The sequence below is a fragment of the Staurois parvus genome, unplaced genomic scaffold (assembly GCF_062004578.1).
Source record: "Staurois parvus isolate SC_StPar_1 unplaced genomic scaffold, SC_StPar_1.0 ptg003007l, whole genome shotgun sequence".
Classification (NCBI taxonomy): domain Eukaryota; kingdom Metazoa; phylum Chordata; class Amphibia; order Anura; family Ranidae; genus Staurois; species Staurois parvus.
The window spans coordinates 30,530-50,671 of record NW_028320803.1 but is presented as its reverse complement, the minus strand read 5'-3'; the positions used below and the strand labels follow the sequence as shown (position 1 = coordinate 50,671).

Sequence of the window (20,142 nt, the reverse complement as noted above, 5' to 3'; positions counted from 1 at the left end):
GAAAATTGCAACAAAACTGCAGAAAGTCATGCGGGAACTACTTTAGAAATCGCATTGCAGTAAATCGCATGTGTTAAGCCGCTGACATTCATCAGATGCGATTTCAGGCAAGATTTCAATTTCTAAGTCGCAACTGAAATCGCGGCGGTGTGAGCCAGGGCTAAGCATCCGTTCGCATCAAAGCCCGACTTTGAAATCCTGCGACTTACAGCAAAGTCGCACGATTTCAAAGTCGGGGGACTCGCCGATTTCAGGTGCGATTTGCAAGACCTCTAATACAGATGTCTGTGCGAATCGCACCAAAAGCAGCGCAGGTACTACTTTTGAAATCGGTGCGACTCCGACCAAGTCAGAATCGCACCGATAGAACAGCTCCAATTGCAGACAATAGGGTGTGACTTGGTGTGCGATTTTCAAGTCGCAATGCCAAGTCGCACCGATGTGACCGGGGTGTTAGTCCCCGGTCACACTAAATGCGAATTGGCATGTGATTTACATGCCCTGCGACTTGCAAATCGCATGCAAAGTCGCACCCTAGCATCCGTAACTAGAGCGGTCAGTTCCGACTTGATCAGAACCGCACCACTTTCTAAAGTAGTACCTGCGCTGCTTTTGGTGCGATTTGCATAGACCTCTGTATCAGCTGTCTTGCAAATCGCACCTGAAATCGGCTTGTCATCCGACTTTGAAATCATGCGACTTCGTAAGAGACCCGGGTGTAAATCGCCAGTCACATCGCTGCGATATCTGTTGCAATTTCAGTGCAATTTGAGGTGCGATTTCTGAAGACTTTATCGTGACTTGTGAAGATTTCTCGCCATTTGCGGTGCGATTTCCATTGTATTCTATGAATGTGAAATTGCAACAAAACTGCAGAAAGTCACGCAAGAACTACTTTAGAAATCACGTCGCAGCAAATCGCACGTGTTAAAGACACCGACATTCATTAGATGCGATTTCAGGTGCGATTTGTGAAGATTTTATTGCGACTTGTGAAGAATTTCAACGATTGTTTGCGATTTGCAGTGCGATTTCCATTATATGTAGGTGAAATTGCAACAAAACGGCAGAAAGTCTCGCAAGAACTACTGTAGAAATCGTGCCGCAGCAAATTGCGCCTGATAAAGACGCTGACATTCATTCGATGCGATTTCAATTTGCAAATCCCACCTGAAATCGCACCAGTATGACCGGGCACTAAGCCCCCCCACCCTCCGGTCACATTGGGTGCGATTTAAAAAAAAAAGAACTCACATTAAGTCACACTGCTGCAATTTTTTGCGATTTCTAAAGAGTTTATCGATACCTGTGAAGATTTTCAACGATTTCTTGCCATTTGCGGTGCAATTTCCGTTCTATTCTATGGATGTGAAATCGCAACAAAACTGCAGAAAGTTACGCAAGAACTATTTTAGAAATTGCGCACAATAAGACGCTGAGAGTCACATTCATCAGATGCGATTTCAATTCGCAAATTGTGGCAGTATGACCGGAGTCGGGTTTATGCCAATGTGCGGGACGCCGTATATAAATCGCCCAGAAATCGCATGCAACGTCTGTGTGGTGAGTTGAACCATCGTATCTGTACTAAAAAGGTACAGGAACCTTTTTTTTTTTTTTTTTTTTTTCTACCCGCACTTGACTCACCCATGCAATGCGATTCCTGGCAATCGCATTGCGTTTTCTGTTTCAGGGTGTCAATAACGTTCACACTGCACCACATCACATGACAGCCATGCGATTGCAATGCAGTTCAGGAAACGCACCTCAGTAGTGCGAACCCAGGCTTGAAGCTGTTCCTCCCGCCGACACGGACGACGGGGGGGGGGGCGCTGTTCCTCCCGCCGACACGGACGACGGGGGGGGGGGGGGGGGCGCTGTTCCTCCCACCGACACGGACGACGGGGGCGGGCGCTGTTCCTCCCGCCGACACGGGGGGGGGGGGCGCTGTTCCTCCCGCGTGACACGGACGACGGGGGCGGGCGCTGTTCCTCCCGCGTGACACGGACGACGGGGGCGGGCGCTGTTCCTCCCGCGTGACACGGACGACGGGGGCGGGCGCTGTTCCTCCCGCGGACACGGACGACGGGGGCGGGCGCTGTTCCTCCCCCTAATACCAAAGATGGGTTATTTACTCCCACTGATGCCGGGACAATTTCTACTCCCAATGGCTACAGTCCGGCCCCCCGAAAGTCTGATGGACAGTAAACTGGCCCTATGTTTAGAAAGTTTTGAGACCCCCGATTTCTGCTTTCAGAAAATGTCATGTTTTGGGGGTTTAACTAGTCTTCAGGCGTAAAATGGTTTTTTTTTTGTTTTTTTTTTGTGTGCAAAAACAGCCCAGGCAGTGAAAGGGTTAAAGCGGAACTCCGGGCTCTCCTGATATTTGGACCCGGAAGGACGGTTCTGGTTTGGTAACATGGTGTAGGGAACGGTGAGCTTGTGTGATCATCATTTCTAGCAGGGGCGGACTGACCATTTGGAAACTCGGGCACTGCACAAGGGCCCGGGGTCAGTAGGGGGCCCCATGAGATGCCCCTGGTACCTTTTTCATAGGCTTTTTTTACTTTGGGCAAGGACACAGGGGCCCCATGATCCCCTATTGCCCGGGGGCCCCATGAGTTGTCAGTCCGCCTCTGATTTGTATTATCACATTATGAACATGGACTGATCGGACTTCCTCTGCTCCTTTCTGCAGGTCTAACCATGCTTCCCCCTGGTCACCTCCTGCTCCTTCTCGGCCTCCTCACCCTTCCTGAACACGCCGGGGCGTTTTTCGGCTGGTTTACCCGCAAGACATCCGGCCAATCCTCCGGTGCGCAGAAGGAACCGGCTCCAGATCCTCAGAGCCTGCCCAATGCTCCGTTCGAGATGATCACCACCGACGAAAGGTTTCTGGCCGAAGCAAAGCAGCTGGAGATGTCCCCATTGGACAGCTGTCACTACAAGGTGAACCATGACACCAAGCCACCGATACTGGCTGCCAGATGGCATATAGCAGTGGCCTCCAAACTGCGGCCTACGGGCCACATGTGGCCCTTTGCTTGCCTTTATCTGGTCCTTGAGGCACTGTTCCTGCCACTGGGGCCGGGGGCGGTGTAACTGCCACTGGCGCCATTGACGGAGGGCGGTGTTCCTGCCACTGGCGCCATTGACGGAGGGCGGTGTTCCTGCCACTGGCGCCATTGACGGAGGGCGGTGTTCCTGCCACTGGCGCCATTGACGGAGGGCGGTGTTCCTGCCACTGGCGCCATTGACGGAGGGCGGTGTTCCTGCCACTGGCGCCATTGACGGAGGGCGGTGTTCCTGCCACTGGCGCCATTGACGGAGGGCGGTGTTCCTGCCACTGGCGCCATTGACGGAGGGCGGTGTTCCTGCCACTGGCGCCATTGACGGGGCCGTGTTGCTGATGCCAGAACATTTTCTACTCCTACTAGCCACAGTCTGGCCCCTTTAAAGTCTGAAGGATAATATCCTGGCCCTTTTTGTTTTAAGACCCCTGACCTATAGACTGGTCAATCAAACATTTGGAGATCGTTCCTCCTTCCCTGGTCCTTCAATAAAGTACCCAAAGCTCACGGTTTTTAGTTTCGGATGGGGTGTGGAAATGTTGGAAGCTCTATCAGCTTTTATTGGTGTCTTTTGCCACCGCTGGGGAGATTCATTCTCTGTCCTGGTGGACAGTTTGAAGTTGCCACCAGAACTGGAGGTGAGTGGAGCATGTTCAGATATTCGGGTGACAACTAAGAGGGAACAGCCCAACCTTTTTTGTAGAGATGTCAGATCACATCATGTTTGATCTCCAGGACAGGAAGTGAAGAAAAATCTCCAGTAAATCCAACTTAAAATTCCAAAGTGGGGTTTTCTTCACTTCATTAGGTGACTTGAGGGTTGGAGGGAAAATGCTTTCCATACGTTTTGAGAGGTAGTTGGCTCTTACCAGCGATGACCATTGGTTGACTAAAATGCTTCTAATTTAAAGTGTGTCCAAAACGATTATTTGTTGATAGACTGGTTAGGGGCTGGAACTACCGAGATGAAAATTCTTGGACCCGAAACTGAAAATTCAGGATGCATTTGGCAGAAAATGGAAATGGACTTTTGTTGTCAATAAACGGCCAAGCAGTGATCACATGGAGAGTAATAAGCAAGATGTCACTTCTGACACCATTGCTTACTACGTGTGAAATCTGTGAACGATCACCGAGGTCACATGGTACAGGGCCATTAACAGCCTTGTACCATGTGACAAGCTGTGGCCAATCACAGCTCACACAGTATTTCTCAATGGCTGCAAGAATGCAATTTAGAGAAGGAGAAATGATTGCTTTTACAGCCTTGGGCAATCAGTGTAAAAAAAAAAATAAATAAATAAACCTTCATCACCCCCCACAAGTACAGTGTTACTATTGTGACACTGTACTGCTGGGGTCACGGTATGTAAAAAAAAAAAAATATATATATATGTATATGTAAAAAAATTTGAAATTATAATTTTTGGTTATAAACTAATTTGGGTTTTTTTTTTTCTTTTTTTTACTAAAAAGATAACGGAATACATTTTGGCCAAGATTTATGATGACAGATCATTTATTTGCAAAATTTTATAAGAATTTTTTTTTCAACATTTTTGGAGTTTTTCATTTTTATAGCAAAAAAAATAAAAATCCCACTGGTGAATAAATACCACCAAAATAAAGCTTTATCTGTCTCAAAAAAAGCTAAAAAATTCATATGGGTACAGTGTTGCATGACCGCACAATTGTCATTCAAAGTGTGATAGCCACACGGCAAAACCGCACCACGTTTTAGGCACCAATGAAAATATTGGCACCTGAACCTGTGTTTTGTGATCACAGCAATTTTGCCACCCAGGTGTGAGGGGAACCTTCCTGGTTCTCACACATGCGATTCTGGATTCGTTTAGAAACTCAGATTCGCATGACAGGCTAGATATTTTGTGTTCCTATTGAGGTAGTTCACAGAGACGCATTGTTTTGAGTGCCATTATGAAAAGAGTCCTGTTCGAGTTTTTGGCTGTGCGTTCCAGACTCGCAAGTGCTAGTGGCATGGAGAGATGTGTTCACGTAGGATTGCTTTTGACAGGAGTTTTTCCCGTGGGCGCCTGTGGGGTGGGCGACTTCCTGTGGGGGCGGCTACTTCCCGTGGGCGACTTCCTGTGGGGGCGGCGACTTCCCGTGGGCGACTTCCTGTGGGGGCGGCGACTTCCCGTGGGCGACTTCCTGTGGGGGCGGCGACTTCCCGTGGGCGACTTCCTGTGGGGGCGGCGACTTCCCGTGGGCACCTGTGGGGGCGGCGACTTCCCGTGGGCACCTGTGGGGGCGGCGACTTCCCGTGGGCGCCTGTGGGGGCGGCGACTTCCCGTGGGCGCCTGTGGGGGCGGCGACTTCCCGTGGGCGCCTGTGGGGGCGGCCACTTCCCGTGGGCGCCTGTGGGGGCGGCCACTTCCCGTGGGCGCCTGTGTGGCGGGCGACTTTCCGAGGGCGAGCCCTGGCACCAATATGCAATTTCTAGTCGCCATTGTGATCTGGCGCCTGGGATTTGTGGAACCCTGGGTCAGGGACTTTTTTTTAAATGCAAAACATTACGTTTTTGGTTCAATAGACTTCAATGGGGAGACTACAGAAAACGCATGTAGTGCGTTTTTGAGGCGGTTGTTGTATTTTTGATGCATTTTGCGTCTTTACTCAGCCCAGCAATAAGTTGGCAAAAAAAAAAAAACTGCGTTGGTGTGAAGCAGTCCTCAAACGTACTGAAAACTGAGCAAAAAAAGCATTAACAAACGCACACGTGTTGCTTTTTTGATACATTTTCAAAGTCACGTGACCTATGAAAAAACTCACCCTAAACATGGTAAAATCATGGGTAAAATGGCACGCTTTTGTCAGCTATTGTCGGTACCTTTTTATATTTTTTCCCTACCGGCAAAATGCTGATAACACGATTTTCGCCTGATTGCATTTTGGCCGCCGATCTATCAGTGCATCCCTAGCTAGAACCTCTGTCGGTTTATTGCTATTGCAGTCTGTGACCGTTGTCACCAAAGACTGAAATTGAAGGAACAATCAGTTTTGAGTCCCCATAATGGTTCCAATGCTGGCAAGTCTAATGTCTAGTACACACAATGAGAATGTTGGACGATTGATCATCCGTTTTTGTTTGTTTTTTGCCTGCTAGTCTCATATTGAAAATGAAGGTTACCAAAAAGTCTTGTAAGACAGAATACAACTTCCCTTCATGTATTGTATTGTGTTCAGGCCAGACTGGCCATAGGGCACACCGGGCATTTGCTCAGTGGGCCAGGCTTCGGGTCCTAGGAGGAGCGGCCTGTGGATGAACGGGCCGCACAGCGGGAGGTAAGTGGCGACCGTGGTCTGGACAGCAGGACTGGGCCGTTTCTTTGCTTGACTGGGCCCAGCAAAGGGACATCCTGTCTCTTTGCTTGACTGGGCCCAGCATAGGGACATCCCTATCCAGCAATGGGACATGCCGCCTCTTTGCTGGACTGGGCCGCCTCTTTGCTGGACTGGGCCGCCTCTTTGCTGGACTGGGCCGCCTCTTTGCTGGACTGGGCCGCCTCTTTGCTGGACTGGGCCGCCTCTTTGCTGGACTGGGCCGCCTCTTTGCTGGACTGGGCCGCCTCTTTGCTGGACTGGGCCGCCTCTTTGCTGGACTGGGCCGCCTCTTTGCTGGACTGGGCCGCCTCTTTGCTGGACTGGGCCGCCTCTTTGCTGGACTGGGCCGCCTCTTTGCTGGACTGGGCCGCCTCTTTGCTGGACTGGGCCGCCTCTTTGCTGGACTGGGCCGCCTCTTTGCTGGACTGGGCCGCCTCTTTGCTGGACTGGGCCGCCTCTTTGCTGGACTGGGCCGCCTCTTTGCTGGACTGGGCCGCCTCTTTGCTGGACTGGGCCGCCTCTTTGCTGGACTGGGCCGCCTCTTTGCTGGACTGGGCCGCCTCTTTGCTCAGTTGGGTCCAGCAAAGAGACCTCCCTGTCCAGCAAAGAGACCTCCCTGTCCAGCAAAGAGACCTCCCTGTCCAGCAAAGAGACCTCCCTGTCCAGCAAAGAGACCTCCCTGTCCAGCAAAGAGACCTCCCTGTCCAGCAAAGAGACCTCCCTGTCCAGCAAAGAGACCTCCCTGTCCAGCAAAGAGACCTCCCTGTCTTTGTGGATGGGGATGTCTCTTTGCATATATAGGGGGCACTGTGATTAGATCTCTAGGAGTAATGCAAAGAGGCACTATGCAGTCCCCTTTATATCAGTGCCCCTTTACAGTGTCGAGAAGCGACTCCGTGAATATTCCATCACCAACTGCCCCCGCGCTAGCCCTTGCACTTTCACACCTTGTAACACCCCGATCATTGCACCTTTACCCCTTGGATCACCCCGATCATTGCACCTTTAGCCCTTGGATCACCCCGATCATTGCACCTTTACCCCTTGGATCACCCCGATTCCTGCACCTTTACCCCTTGGATCACCCCGATTCCTGCACCTTCACCTCTACATTCACCCAAATTCCTTTACCCCTCGTATTGCCCCAGTTCCTGCACCTTTACCCCTCGGGTCACCCCAGTTCCTGCACCTTTACCCCTCGGGTCACCCCAGTTCCTGCACCTTTACCCCTCGGGTCACCCCAGTTCCTGCACCTTTACCCCTCGGGTCACCCCAGTTCCTGCACCTTTACCCCTCGGATCATCCAGAAGTTACCAACTCCTGCTCAAGATGATGGCGTGTACTGGACCATTGATCAACACTCACACATGCCTTTCCCTGCTCACAGGGCAATTCATGTGCTAAATGGTCAAGTCAAACGTGTGTACAGAGCTGGTGGCGGGAGATGTTGCAGAAAATGTATTAATAAGATGTGAATTGACAGGTTGTCAGTCAGCTGAGAGCTTCCTGTACAGAGATGTCGGAGGAAGAGATTGCAAAACTCGGTGTGGCGCTCTTCAACTGTCAGGCGGAGGTAGAAGGCCGCAAGACTTACCCCTGTACTGAGGACATGGTGAGTGTTACTGCCCTCCGGGGGTGTAGGGTTCAGGTTGTATGTATCTTAGGCATGTAAAATAAAAAAAACATTTCAGGTAACAAGGCCACTTGTGGGTACCCCAGTCCATCTCTCCTAAATGATCCATGGAAAATGCACCACTAGAATAACCCCAGCCTGACTGGTGCAGTTGGCAGGGAAGTTGATTGGGAGAAGCGAGGTGGTTCTATAGAGTTTCAGAAAGTGTTGAACCTTCAGGGCAAAGGTGGCAAGGGAGCACATGTATTGGAGCACTGGGATCCCAACTTGGGTGAATGAAAGGCATCAGGTGATGATGGCAGGGCGTGAGACAATTGAAAGTGGATATACCATGGATTTCAGTGGAGGCCAAGGGGGGATATGGGTGTGAGTTCAGGGAAAGGGTAGGAAGATCAAAGGGCAATAGTTTGTTGTGGAGAACAGATCGGTGAGAACTGGAGGATCAGAGGATAAAAGGTAAAGTAGAATATACTGAGTGTGGATAAATTGGAGGTAGAGAATCAGGAGAGGAAAGTGGATAGGAGAGAACTGGAGGCTCAGTGGAATGAGCAGGGCTGGCTTAATGCATGGCCCCATGATAATTTTGCATTACATCATACTTGCCAACTGTCCCGGATTTGTCAGGACAGTTAAGCTTTTTACTAAGCTGTCCCTGGATGGCCGTGTCCCGGGACCTGTGCCCTCCTGATCCCAGTATTGTGCCCTCCTGATCCCAGTATTGTGCCCTCCTGATCCCAGTATTGGGCCCTCCTGATCCCAGTATTGGGCCCTCCTGATCCCAGTATTGGGCCCTCCTGATCCCAGTATTGGGCCCTCCTGATCCCAGTATTGGGCCCTCCTGATCCCAGTATTGGGCCCTCCTGATCCCAGTATTGGGCCCTCCTGATCCCCCCCGTACTGCGCCATTCCCCCCCCCCCCGTGCCTTTTGTGTTGATTAGGCTTTGATTTATGTAATATTTTCTTACTATTTGAACATTTTTTTTATTTACACTATCAACTGTTTATACTTTAGTTCCTGAGTAGATGCATAAATTGCAGCAGGCTGGTATGGGCCCCCAGTGCATTACCTTGCCCGGGGGCCCATGCTGCTATTAGGACGGCCCTGGGAATGAGCAAGGGATGGTAGAGCGTAGAGCTGGAAGATCCAAAGAGGGTAGTAGAACGTATCCAGTGGACAGCAGAGGGCCTTTGTTTGCATGCCTAGGCAAATGTCATACACCCCAGGAGTCTTCAGACAGAGAGGGGTTTTCTCAGCTAAGGAAACCCTCCTGCATGAGCTAAGGGCAGATGGATTCAAGAAAGTAAATTCATCTAGAGGGGTCTTTGTCAAAGTGATTTTTCAGCAAAATAAAGCATGGAGACATGAATGGATGGGGGAGTTTGCTTTGAGTAATAAAAATGAATTAAATCGTTTGATTTATGTTGCTTGGATGCAGTGTAGTTCCGCTTTAAAATGTTACTAAACCCCCAGCAGTACAATCAGTCTGTAGATGCAGTAAAGCATGACTGTTATACTCACTGTGGAACCTAAGGGGTTAATCCTCTGCATTTTGTAAAAATGCTGTTTGATCCTGTCTTCTCTGATCCTCCCCTTCCAGTGCCCCCCCTTATGTCCTGATAAGACATATCGTGTGGAGTCGCTCTGCACATGCTTAGTTTGGTGTGTATTGATAGAGGTTTTTTTTTTCTTGGGAGAGTCCGGGGAGACCGGATACAGTGAATGCGGGGTCCTGGGAGAGCGGATATAGTGAATGCGGGGTCCGGGGAGAGCGGATATAGTGAATGCGGGGTCCGGGGAGAGCGGATATAGTGAATGCGGGGTCCGGGGAGAGCGGATGGAGTGAATGCGGGGTCCGGGGAGAGCGGATGGAGTGAATGCGGGGTCCGGGGAGAGCGGATGGAGTGAATGCGGGGTCCGGGGAGAGCGGATGGAGTGAATGCGGGGTCCGGGGAGAGCGGATGGAGTGAATGCGGGGTCCGGGGAGAGCGGATATAGTGAATGCGGGGTCCGGGGAGAGCGGATGGAGTGAATGCGGGGTCCGGGGAGAGCGGATGGAGTGAATGCGGGGTCCGGGGAGAGCGGATGGAGTGAATGCGGGGTCCGGGGAGAGCGGATGGAGTGAATGCGGGGTCCGGGGAGAGCGGATGGAGTGAATGCGGGGTCCGGGGAGAGCGGATGGAGTGAATGCGGGGTCCGGGGAGAGCGGATGGAGTGAATGCGGGGTCCGGGGAGAGCGGATGGAGTGAATGCGGGGTCCGGGGAGAGCGGATGGAGTGAATGCGGGGTCCGGGGAGAGCGGATGGAGTGAATGCGGGGTCCGGGGAGAGCGGATGGAGTGAATGCGGGGTCCGGGGTGAGCGGATGGAGTGAATGCGGGGTCCGGGGAGAGCGGATGGAGTGAATGCGGGGTCCGGGGAGAGCGGATGGAGTGAATGCGGGGTCCGGGGAGAGCGGATGGAGTGAATGCGGGGTCCGGGGAGAGCGGATGGAGTGAATGCGGGGTCCGGGGAGAGCGGATGGAGTGAATGCGGGGTCCGGGGAGAGCGGATGGAGTGAATGCGGGGTCCGGGGAGAGCGGATGGAGTGAATGCGGGGTCCGGGGAGAGCGGATGGAGTGAATGCGGGGTCCGGGGGGGCAGATATAATGAATGCGGGGTCCGGGGAGAGCGGATATAGTGAATGCCGGGTCCAGGGTTTAGTAACACTTTAAGGAGCACCACATAGCAGAGCCATGCAAGACGACGTGAAGCACTGAGGAAGGAGGGCACAGAGGTGGTACATAATCAATAATGGTGTAAAGCTTAATTAGTCCAAGAATCCTCCAGTACCTCTACCAGGAAACAGGAAGCCTAGCAGGTAGATATACCAAGGCGGGCTTGAAAAGGAGGTGGGGATGGAGGGGGGTGGGCCAGCATTCAGAAGTCCTGGGTGTATTGGATTTGGGGGCTTATTTTAGTCCTCTTAGTGGGTGTCGGGGCTTCTAGGCACATTCATTGCGGGAAGGGTTAAGACCGCATGTACCTGTCAATTCTAGGAGTTGGATGCAGCTGTGGTTTCTTAGCCACCGGATAATACGTAGGCAGCCCAGGGTAGTTTTTTTGCTGCTATGGAGAGGTGTGTCTTTCAAGGTTCCGAAGACCTCATCCTCATGAGAAGGTTGGCCACCATCTTAGTTTAACGGGTAGAATTGTTTCGTATTCATCCGACAGAATGGTGGACTTAGTGTGAATCTCCCTATGTAGCCTGATCTGCTTGTTGGTTTTGCCTGATTCAGCTTTGTCATTGGTCAGACCCTTGCAGAATGCACGTCTTCCATGGACCCCGATACCTGGAACGCTTACCATATTGTCAGCAATCGGGCACGTTCGGTCTGTTATGCCACCCGCCAGTTGCACTTCCGTCGGCGCACAGAGGTCACGGTGAACACGCTGGTGCACACAGCTATGAGCCAGCTTGAGGCCATGAAAATCCTGAAGGTAATTTGTTCTTTGACATTTAAGGTAGCGCCTTGAGTCTCCCTCCATTTCTTATCTCGCAGTCTCTAATAATCAGTCTATAAACTCTTGGAGCCTCCATTGGTGATTTGTCCCCACTCACGGGTCATGATGGAGCTGTCACTCTGCAGCTGGTAATATATTCAACATTATGGTGGGCCAGTGACAGCAGTGTTTGGCTTTTTAATGGCTGTGGTGGATGCACAGGTCTATGAAAGCTAGTGGAGGCATCTTACCACGAGTGTCCTCTAGAGATCTAAGAAGTTGGCAAGTGTTTCCACTTGCCAGCAGCCATACAAAACTTGGTTGGTTTGGATGGAGTCGGTGTGTTTTCTGGGTCCAGCACCTGTATGAATTCTGCACATAGAGCATGAGTGGGGTTGCACAATGTAGCTTCATGTGACCGTAGATGTCAACGCAACCAGAAGCCTGATGAATGTTGGTGTTGAATCTTCAACGTTCCTTCCACTGGGAAAGCTTGTGTAGCTGATATCCAGTTGAGTGAATGATATTGCTGTCTGTGTTGGCAGGTTGGGCAGGAAGAGCTGAAGGAACTGACCTCCGAGTCACTACAGAAGGTCCTGAGCAGCCAGAGTGATATCCTGAGCCAGCAGGAGCAGCTGCAGACCAACCAGGAGAAGATGGAGACTTCAATTAGCGGCAACCTGGAGCTGCTGGCAGAGGAGAAGGCACTGATCGCTAGTGGGCACCACTTGGTGGCAGAAATGATAGAAGGGATCACCAAGAAAATGGGTACACAGTTCTCCCAGTGACCTAGTAACATAGCCAAATTAAAAAAATGTCCATCAGTTCAAACAGCAGAAAAATTACATAGCATACAATACATTTTCTTCATCCAGAAAACACCAAACTGACCTATAGCAATGATACCCTCAGGATCTTCTGGATTTCATGGGCTCGTAATCACCCACCGACCCAGCAGTAATCACAAGTAGACAGACTTTAGAGTTTTCAACCTTCATTTTCAAATTTAGTGGCTTGCTTGTCTTGGGGGAAGAGGGGAGCTGAGGTACAGAATATCCAAAAATCCCTCTACAAAGCAGATTTCCCTAAGAATTCTTTAGGCCCAGATGGGCTACTAGCTTCCAGTATCTTAGGGCTTTGCCATGGGCCAGTTTAGATTCTTTAGGTTCCGTTCAACTTTACAACTGGTCTATCTTGGGACTGTAGGCCCAGATGGGCAACTAGGAAACAGAACCCTCCTTTTGGCTTTCTCTTCCAGGCAAAAAGGCCTGTCAGGGCAAAGTAGGTCTCACAGCTTTTTCATCCCCAGGCAGAAGGCCTGGGAGTTGAGGATCCTACTTAGCAGCAGCCTAGAAGGGAAGGAACTCACTACCTCAAAACACATCACGGGAATAAACCCCTCAGTGATAAGTCAGAGAATATTCATAACCCAATGCATTGTAAAGTCTCACTGTAATTACTGCAGAGCACTCAGCAGGTAGAGGCAGTTGATCCCTAGGCATGGGAGAAACACAATGAAAGTTTGGTTGGGGACACCAGCTTAGGGCATGGCACCTTACACACAGTTGATCCAGAAGAAGTTACAGTATAGATGGTCAAATCTTCTGTGAAGAAGGCCCTTTTGGTGAGGAGCATGTGCAAATCAATGCAGTGTATTATCCATGCTCACCCTCGAAATTCTTATCCAATAGTAGCCGAGTGGTTCCATCCACAATTCATCCCTTTATTTCAATGTTATACTTCAGTGATTCTAGTTGAACTTCCTATTGTCTGTCTGGATTCCTGATATTCATTTTATTTCTGAATCACTTCTGCAGAGAATGTGAGCAGCCACATGATAGATCAAGATGCTGAGCTACATGAGGGACACAAAGCCATCCTTGCTGATCTTTCTGAGGTCCGAACTAGATCCCACGAGGTCTACTCCAAAATTGGTGAGTTCTCTGCTTCCCACACCCATGTGGTACAGAGCCAACATAGCCAGCCACCAGAAACTTCCATTAATGTCAGCTTGCATACAAATCGCAGGAACATTTTCAAGACTCTTAAGGTCTACCAGGAAAATGTGACTATTCTGAAGTTCATTCACTAGGTTTGAAGGCCCTAGAGAGGGAGCCACCATGAATTCAACAATTGGGAAGTTGTTTGGGATTTTGAAGCATTTTTCGATCAGAGTTGGGTTAACTCCATTAACCACTTGACCTCCAGAGGATTTAACCCCCTTAATGACCACGCCTCTTTTTGCTACTCGGCGCTGCACTAATTCAACTGATAATTGCGCGGTCATGCAATGCTGCACCCAAACAAAATTTACGTCCTTTTTTTCACACAAATAGTGCTTTCTTTCGGTGGTATTTGATCCCCTGTGCGCTTTTTATTTTTCACGCTATAAACAAAAAAAGGCCAAAAATTTTGAAGAAAAACAATATTTTTTACTTTCAGCTATAAAAAATATATAGTAAACTCAAAGTTAGTTATAAATTTAGGCCAAAATGTATTCTGCTCCATGTTTTTGGTAAAAAAAAATCCCAATAAGTGTATATTGATTGCTTTGTGTGACAGTTATAGCGTCTACAAACTATGGTATAGATACTGCAATTTACGCCATTTTTTTATTATGCAGCGCTGCGCTAGTTTAACGGACAATTGCGCGGTCATGCAATACGGTACATAAATGAAATTTACATCCTTTTTTTTTTTTTTTTCCCACAAATTGAGCTTTCTTTCGGTGGTATTTGATCGCCTGTGCGATTTTTTTATTTTTTGCGCTATAAAAAAAGGCTGACAATTTTGAGGGAAAAAAAACAATATTTTGGACTTTTTGCTATAAAACATGTCCAGTACAAAAAAAAATTTAAAAATCAAATTTAGTCATAAATTTCTGCCAAAATGCATTCTGCGACATGTCTTTGCTAAAAAAAAAAAAACCCCAATACGTGTAAATTAATTGGTTTACGTGAAAGTTATAGCGTTTACAAATGGCGGGAAAGATACTGGGATTTTTAGTTTTTTTTTATTCTTATAATGGCAGCGATCAGCGACTTATGGCGGGACTGCGGCGGACATTCTGACACTGGGGGGGTACTGATTTGGGGTAACTGACATCCCCAGTGACACAAATACAGTGATCAGTGCAAAAAAAAAACACTGACACTGTACTAATGGCACTGGGGAGGAAGGGGTTAACTTTATTTTGCAGGGAAGGGTTATCTGTGTGAGGGGAGTGTTTTACTAGGGGGCGGGGTGTGTACTGCACAGGACACCGCTGATCCGGAGAGAGAAACACTTCTGTCCCGATCAGCTTGTCCTCGAGCTGTCAGGGAAGTGACAGAAAGCACAGCTACTGCAGCTGTTCTCTCTGTCAGCGATTGCCGCCGATCGCCGGGACATAGCCGGTAAGGACCGGCTGTTACCCGGCGACTGACATCCGCGGCTGTGATCGGCGGGACAGGTAGGGCGGCAGCGCGCCTCGCGCGCGCCCCTACCTGTTTACAAAACACACGTTTTAAAACGTGGTTTTGCCTGCGCGTGCCGCCCTGCCGCCGTATTTATACAGTGGCTGGGCGGCATGTGGTTAAGATATTGGTTACCAAAGAGAGAATCCTTCTTCCACATCTCACTCACTAGAATGGAGTTCTCGGATCTTCGCATATTTGTCAGTGCAAAATAGGGAATCCTGACCTTTTTAGTGGAGGTTGAGGGACAATAAGCTGTATCGAAATTAAATTTTGGGAAGTTCTGGATGGGCAGTTGGACAAATGGCTATATATAACACACACACACATACAGGGGTTAGACAAAAAATGGAAACACTACATGATTTGCATTTGTGAAAGTGATGACATGTTTGGCATTGAAAAGCGGAAGTGATGTAACCTTATTTTGCTTCCGCTGTGTGATGAGACACCTAACTAATGGGTGGGAAGCCTCACTTGTGTCACTTTCCTTATTCACTGCATGCGCTGCTAGTAACACACAGTCATGTCAGAACTTACGGAGTTCCAAAGAGGGCAAATTGTTGGTGCCGCTTAGCTGGTGTCTCTGTGACTGAAGTTGCCTATTTGCCGTGTCGCGAGGTTCAGTATCCTAGTTTGACGGCACATTTTCTGGGAAAACATCGTCTGATGAGCATAATCGTTGTTGACATGGTCAACTGACCAGAAGAGACAAAAGGACATTGCGCAGGATTGTGACCCAGGAAAAGGAAAACTGATGCAGTAGTGATTGCAGAGCTCAATATCAGTCCCGTAAAGACTGAGATTGAGCTCCACAGTCCTTTTTCCAGGAGTATTTATCACTGCCTGTGTCCTCGTCATGGACAGTCGTTCTGTCTTTGTGCCAATTGTCACCTGGCCAAAAAATGTGAGGGTGAATTTAAAATGATAGGTTTGTCACCAGAACAGGAGGCGAAGGGTGTGTCTCAATGTGGACACTAGGGATGCTCTAAAATGTTGGTGTCCGAAATGTTTCGGCCGAAAACACCCCTTTTGGCCGATATGGGGAAAAAAAAGCACCGATACAGGTGCCGAAAAAACCCCGCCTCTCGCTGCTGCCGCCTACGGCCGCCGTTCGGTAGTTCTCAGCCTTACCTGAGAAACCATCGAATGATCCTGGCGCTGGGCATAGAGATTAGTGAAGGAAAGATGGCCTCCACTCATCTCTATGCCCTTGGAGGACTGGAGCAACGTCACTTCCGGTTCCAGCCATTTTTTTTTTTTTTTTAAAAGCACTAGATCAATGCTTTTTTGAGCTAATGCTTTACATTGGAGAGGAGAGATTTGGGGTCTTATTGACACTATAAAGAGGACCTGTCACTTCTGTCACAAGGATGCATGCATTCCTTGTGATAAGCATTCTTTTAAAGGGACAGTGCAAAAATCGAAACAAAAAAAAACATTAAATAAAAAAGTTTAAAGTGCTTCCCCCACCTAGCCCCCCACACACGTAGTGATGAACCCATACGTAGGCCATGCCCACATACGTAAATGTGAGGTATTGCCACGAACGTTGGAGCAAGAGTAATTCTCACACTAGACCTCCTGTAACTTTACACTGCTAACCTGTAGAAATTTTTAAAGCATCACCCGTGGAGATTAAGGGCCACAGTTTCACACCATTCCACGAGTGTGCGTAATTTTAAAGCGTGACATGTTGGGTATCTATTTACTCGCTGTAACGTCACATCTTACAACAGGGTTTTGGGTTTTTTTTTTGTTTAGTTTTTTTTTTTTTTTTTTCCCATGGGTTTTTTGTTTTTTTCTTTTTTTTTAATCCATGTATTTTTTTCCAAAAATATATATTGATTTTTAAAAACTGCACGTTTTGGTTTTCGGCCCGGTGCATTTTGAATTTTTCTTTTCGGCACCAGAATTTTCATTACGGTGCACCACTAGTGGACGTCTATCAAATATGAGATTCCCTTTCGCTTCCTGTTGTAACAAACCAAAAAAAATTTGGATCTCCTCTTCAAGGAAATTTTAAGATCACTTCTCCTTAACAATTGTTCCTTGTTTTATACATTTTGCGTAGACTACACATCTTCTGTTTTCTAGATTATCCACTTTATTCTAGTTTGGTAAAATGGCGGTATGACTCCCGGTCAGTTTCTCTCGGACTAACCGGAGGGTCTGCAGATGTGAGGGCAGGAATTAGGAGTTGCACTGACCAGAGTACATCTTGGTAGGTGATGGTTATTAGAGGTAACCCCAGCCTTTACACTTCTGGTTTGCCTGTACAGAGTCGAACCTGGCGCTTTTCTTGGCCTATCAGAACAAAAGTGCCGAGTACTACAATGTGCTGATGGAGAAACTTCATCGTATGAACCAGAGTCTGAGCACAGTGCTGTATGTCATGGACCACATGCACCGCAATGTGGAGTACAGGCTGAGTTACATACAAGGCTTCATCACCTGGGCAGGTGAGTGTCCATCTTCATTTCCTTTCCGCAGGCTCTGGGTTTCTCTGGCACTCCAAGTATGGTGGTCTAATGAGTCCTGGTGTGCCAGAAGAAGACTGGCTGATTGCAGTTCATCCCAGGGGCGGACTGACCATTTGGAAACTCGGGCACTGCCCGAGGGCCTGGGGCCAGTAGGGGGCCCCATGAGATGCCCCTGGTACCTTTTTTATAGACTTTTTTTTTTTTTTGAGTTTGGGCAAGGACACAGGGGCCCCATTATCCCCTAGTGCCTGGAGGTGCCATGAGTTGTCAGTCCGCCCCTGGTTCAGCCCATTAACCTCTTCACGCTGGCTGCACGCAAATGTGCGGCCTCCCGGCGTCTGGGCCTTGATGCTGAGCGGCCGCACATTTGCATGCAATTAACAAAAACATATGTGCTGAGGGTGCTCCCAGCACACATGTCCAGTACTCACGGAAAGGTCCCGATCTCCTTTTTCGATCTGGACCTTTCTCAATCGTGACCGCCGTGATGGCGAATCACGGTGGTCACTTGACCTTAAAACCCCTCCCGGCCTCTGAAACCCTTAAAGAGACGGGAGGCGGCGGCGCCTCCACTTTGTGGCCTAACAGGACTTTGGGAAGCAAAGAACTTAATATGGCCAGAGAAATCTGTGGAAAGGCACTTTGTTTAGCATATGCAGGAGCATTTACCAGTGTCCCACTTAGCAGCCCTGCCCTGAAGCACTCCTAAAGGTATGCAGAGAATGCTGGTACTTGTGCAGCCTTCAAGAGGGCCTGTACTGTGGTAGCTGTGCTCAAAAAAAGGCAAGCAGACCACAAAGGGCAAGTTCCCAGTATTACCTGTAGGCTCCCTGCTACTGACCTTTTCCTTCTCTCCACTTACCATGCTTTGTTCGGTTCATAGGATGGATCAGTAGGAAGCAGGGAGATTCTTGCACTGCAGGTCCTTGGGTACAACTTCTCCTCCAGCAAGGAGGGCAGTGAGCAGCACAGTACTGACATCACTAAATCTTCCAAATCTGGTGGGTCTGGCAGTCAGAGGCAGCTATGCCTTAGATGATCTCACTACCCCTATGAGGCTCAGGGGTGCCCAGGCACAGGAAGTTTACCGATATTTTTTTAGGATGAATTCAAAACCAGGTATAACTTTCAGGGTACTGCTTAAACGCATTTACCATTTATAAATATTCCCTAAAACAGGGGTCTGCAACCTTTAAGACATAAAGAGCCACTTGGACCCGTTTCCGAGAGGGAAAAAGACTGGGAGCCGCAAAACCATTGCAACATTTAAAACAAATCCGACACTGCATATATTGCAAAAAGCGCTCTGGTCATGAAGGGGGTTTAAGGGCCCAGTAAGCAAAGGGTTAATCAGGGCCACAGTGTATCGTCATAATCACAATCATAGCCTTAGGTCAGTGGTGGGCAACCTTTTTTTTCAACTGAGCCAAATCTCGCCAAAACCACGATTGAAATTTATTTTGAGAGCCACATTTTTAAAACTGAAAATTCATCCCCCATATAGTAATTCATCCCCCATATAGTAATTCATCCCCCATATTAAGTCCCCAAGTCCCCCCTGTGTCAATTCACTTACCTTTGCTCCGCGCGTTCCTCTCGCCGTGTTCCCGCGCCGTTCCGGTGTAGCATGAAAATCTGTCTCCTATGAGGATCTGTCCCCCTCGACGTATCTGCGCATGTGCCAGTTTCAGGCATTAGCAGCCGATCGGCGATCTCCGGCACATGCGCAGATACGTCGAGGGGGACAGATCCTCATAGGAGACAGATTTTCATGCTACACCGGTCTTCAGGGCGGACTGTGAGAGGAGCCTAGCTCCGCGGGCCGGATTAAAAGGTCCGCCGGGCCGTAGTTTGCCCATTGCTGCCCTATTGCCTGTCACCTGGTGGGCAGTGTGCTCCGGAGCCGCAGCCAAGGTGAAAAAGAGCCGCATGCGGCTCTGGAGCCGCGGGTTGCCGACACCCGCCCTAAAAGATAATAAATTTTCTCTGTTGGAATTCAGCTCCACTTTAAAGTAAGAAAACAAAATATACAACTAACAGCAGCATATCAAAAGCCGCTTGCCATTTTAACACTTTGTAAATGCCTTCATTTTTGTTTTTTTAATTGTGGTCATGTGACTGCAAACCTCTCCATTCTGTGTCCTTTCCATGTGAGTGGTGGAGGGTGGGGAGACTTTCAGGGGCTCTGACGAAAAAGGAGGAGCTGAAAATTCCTTTCAATCTTGCAAGCACTGACAGAAGGAGGAAATTGCACTGATGAGGGTTGTGCTCACAATGCAAGCAAGAGAAAGAGGGACTGTTGGGGCTTGTCTTGCCTTGGTGCAAGGCTGGCATTGCAGAGGTGATTTCAATAGCTGCCAGAAATTTCAATAGTGGCTAGGAAGCATTGCCACCCAGGGGCATAGATAAAGGGGGGAGATAGGGGGGTCAAAGTAATGTTTGTTACGGTCTACTGACCTGTGCATTACACACTCCCAACCCTAAGTCAAGGCACCCTTTAAAAATATGGACAGTCTTGAGGCACCCCATTCTAAAATGTGAAAACCCATTCTAATAGTTTTATATAACGCAGCAACATCCACATACTTCTGCACACTGGTACTGACTAGTATTCCAATGTTTCTCCTCTCCCTCAGTTTTTCTCCATCGCTGAGCTAATGTGACCCAAGCACTG

General features: G+C 48.9%; 1 protein-coding gene across 2 annotated transcripts in view; it reads left to right on the top strand.

The window, feature by feature from the left end:
* Positions 1 to 2,309: 2,309 nt before the first annotated feature.
* The window catches only part of LOC149428718 (protein brambleberry-like), a 33,208-nt gene continuing 15,375 nt past the window's right edge, over positions 2,310 to 20,142 (top strand). For both annotated transcript variants that reach the window (XM_089667077.1, XM_089667076.1), the window contains exons 1-7: positions 2,310 to 2,434; positions 2,699 to 2,949; positions 7,900 to 8,028; positions 11,342 to 11,527; positions 12,076 to 12,298; positions 13,348 to 13,464; positions 17,268 to 17,447. In XM_089667077.1, coding sequence (XP_089523203.1) covers positions 2,707 to 2,949; positions 7,900 to 8,028; positions 11,342 to 11,527; positions 12,076 to 12,298; positions 13,348 to 13,464; positions 17,268 to 17,447 — 1,078 coding nt within the window. In that variant the 5' untranslated portion in view covers positions 2,310 to 2,434; positions 2,699 to 2,706. The remainder of the gene's footprint in view (positions 2,435 to 2,698; positions 2,950 to 7,899; positions 8,029 to 11,341; positions 11,528 to 12,075; positions 12,299 to 13,347; positions 13,465 to 17,267; positions 17,448 to 20,142) is intronic.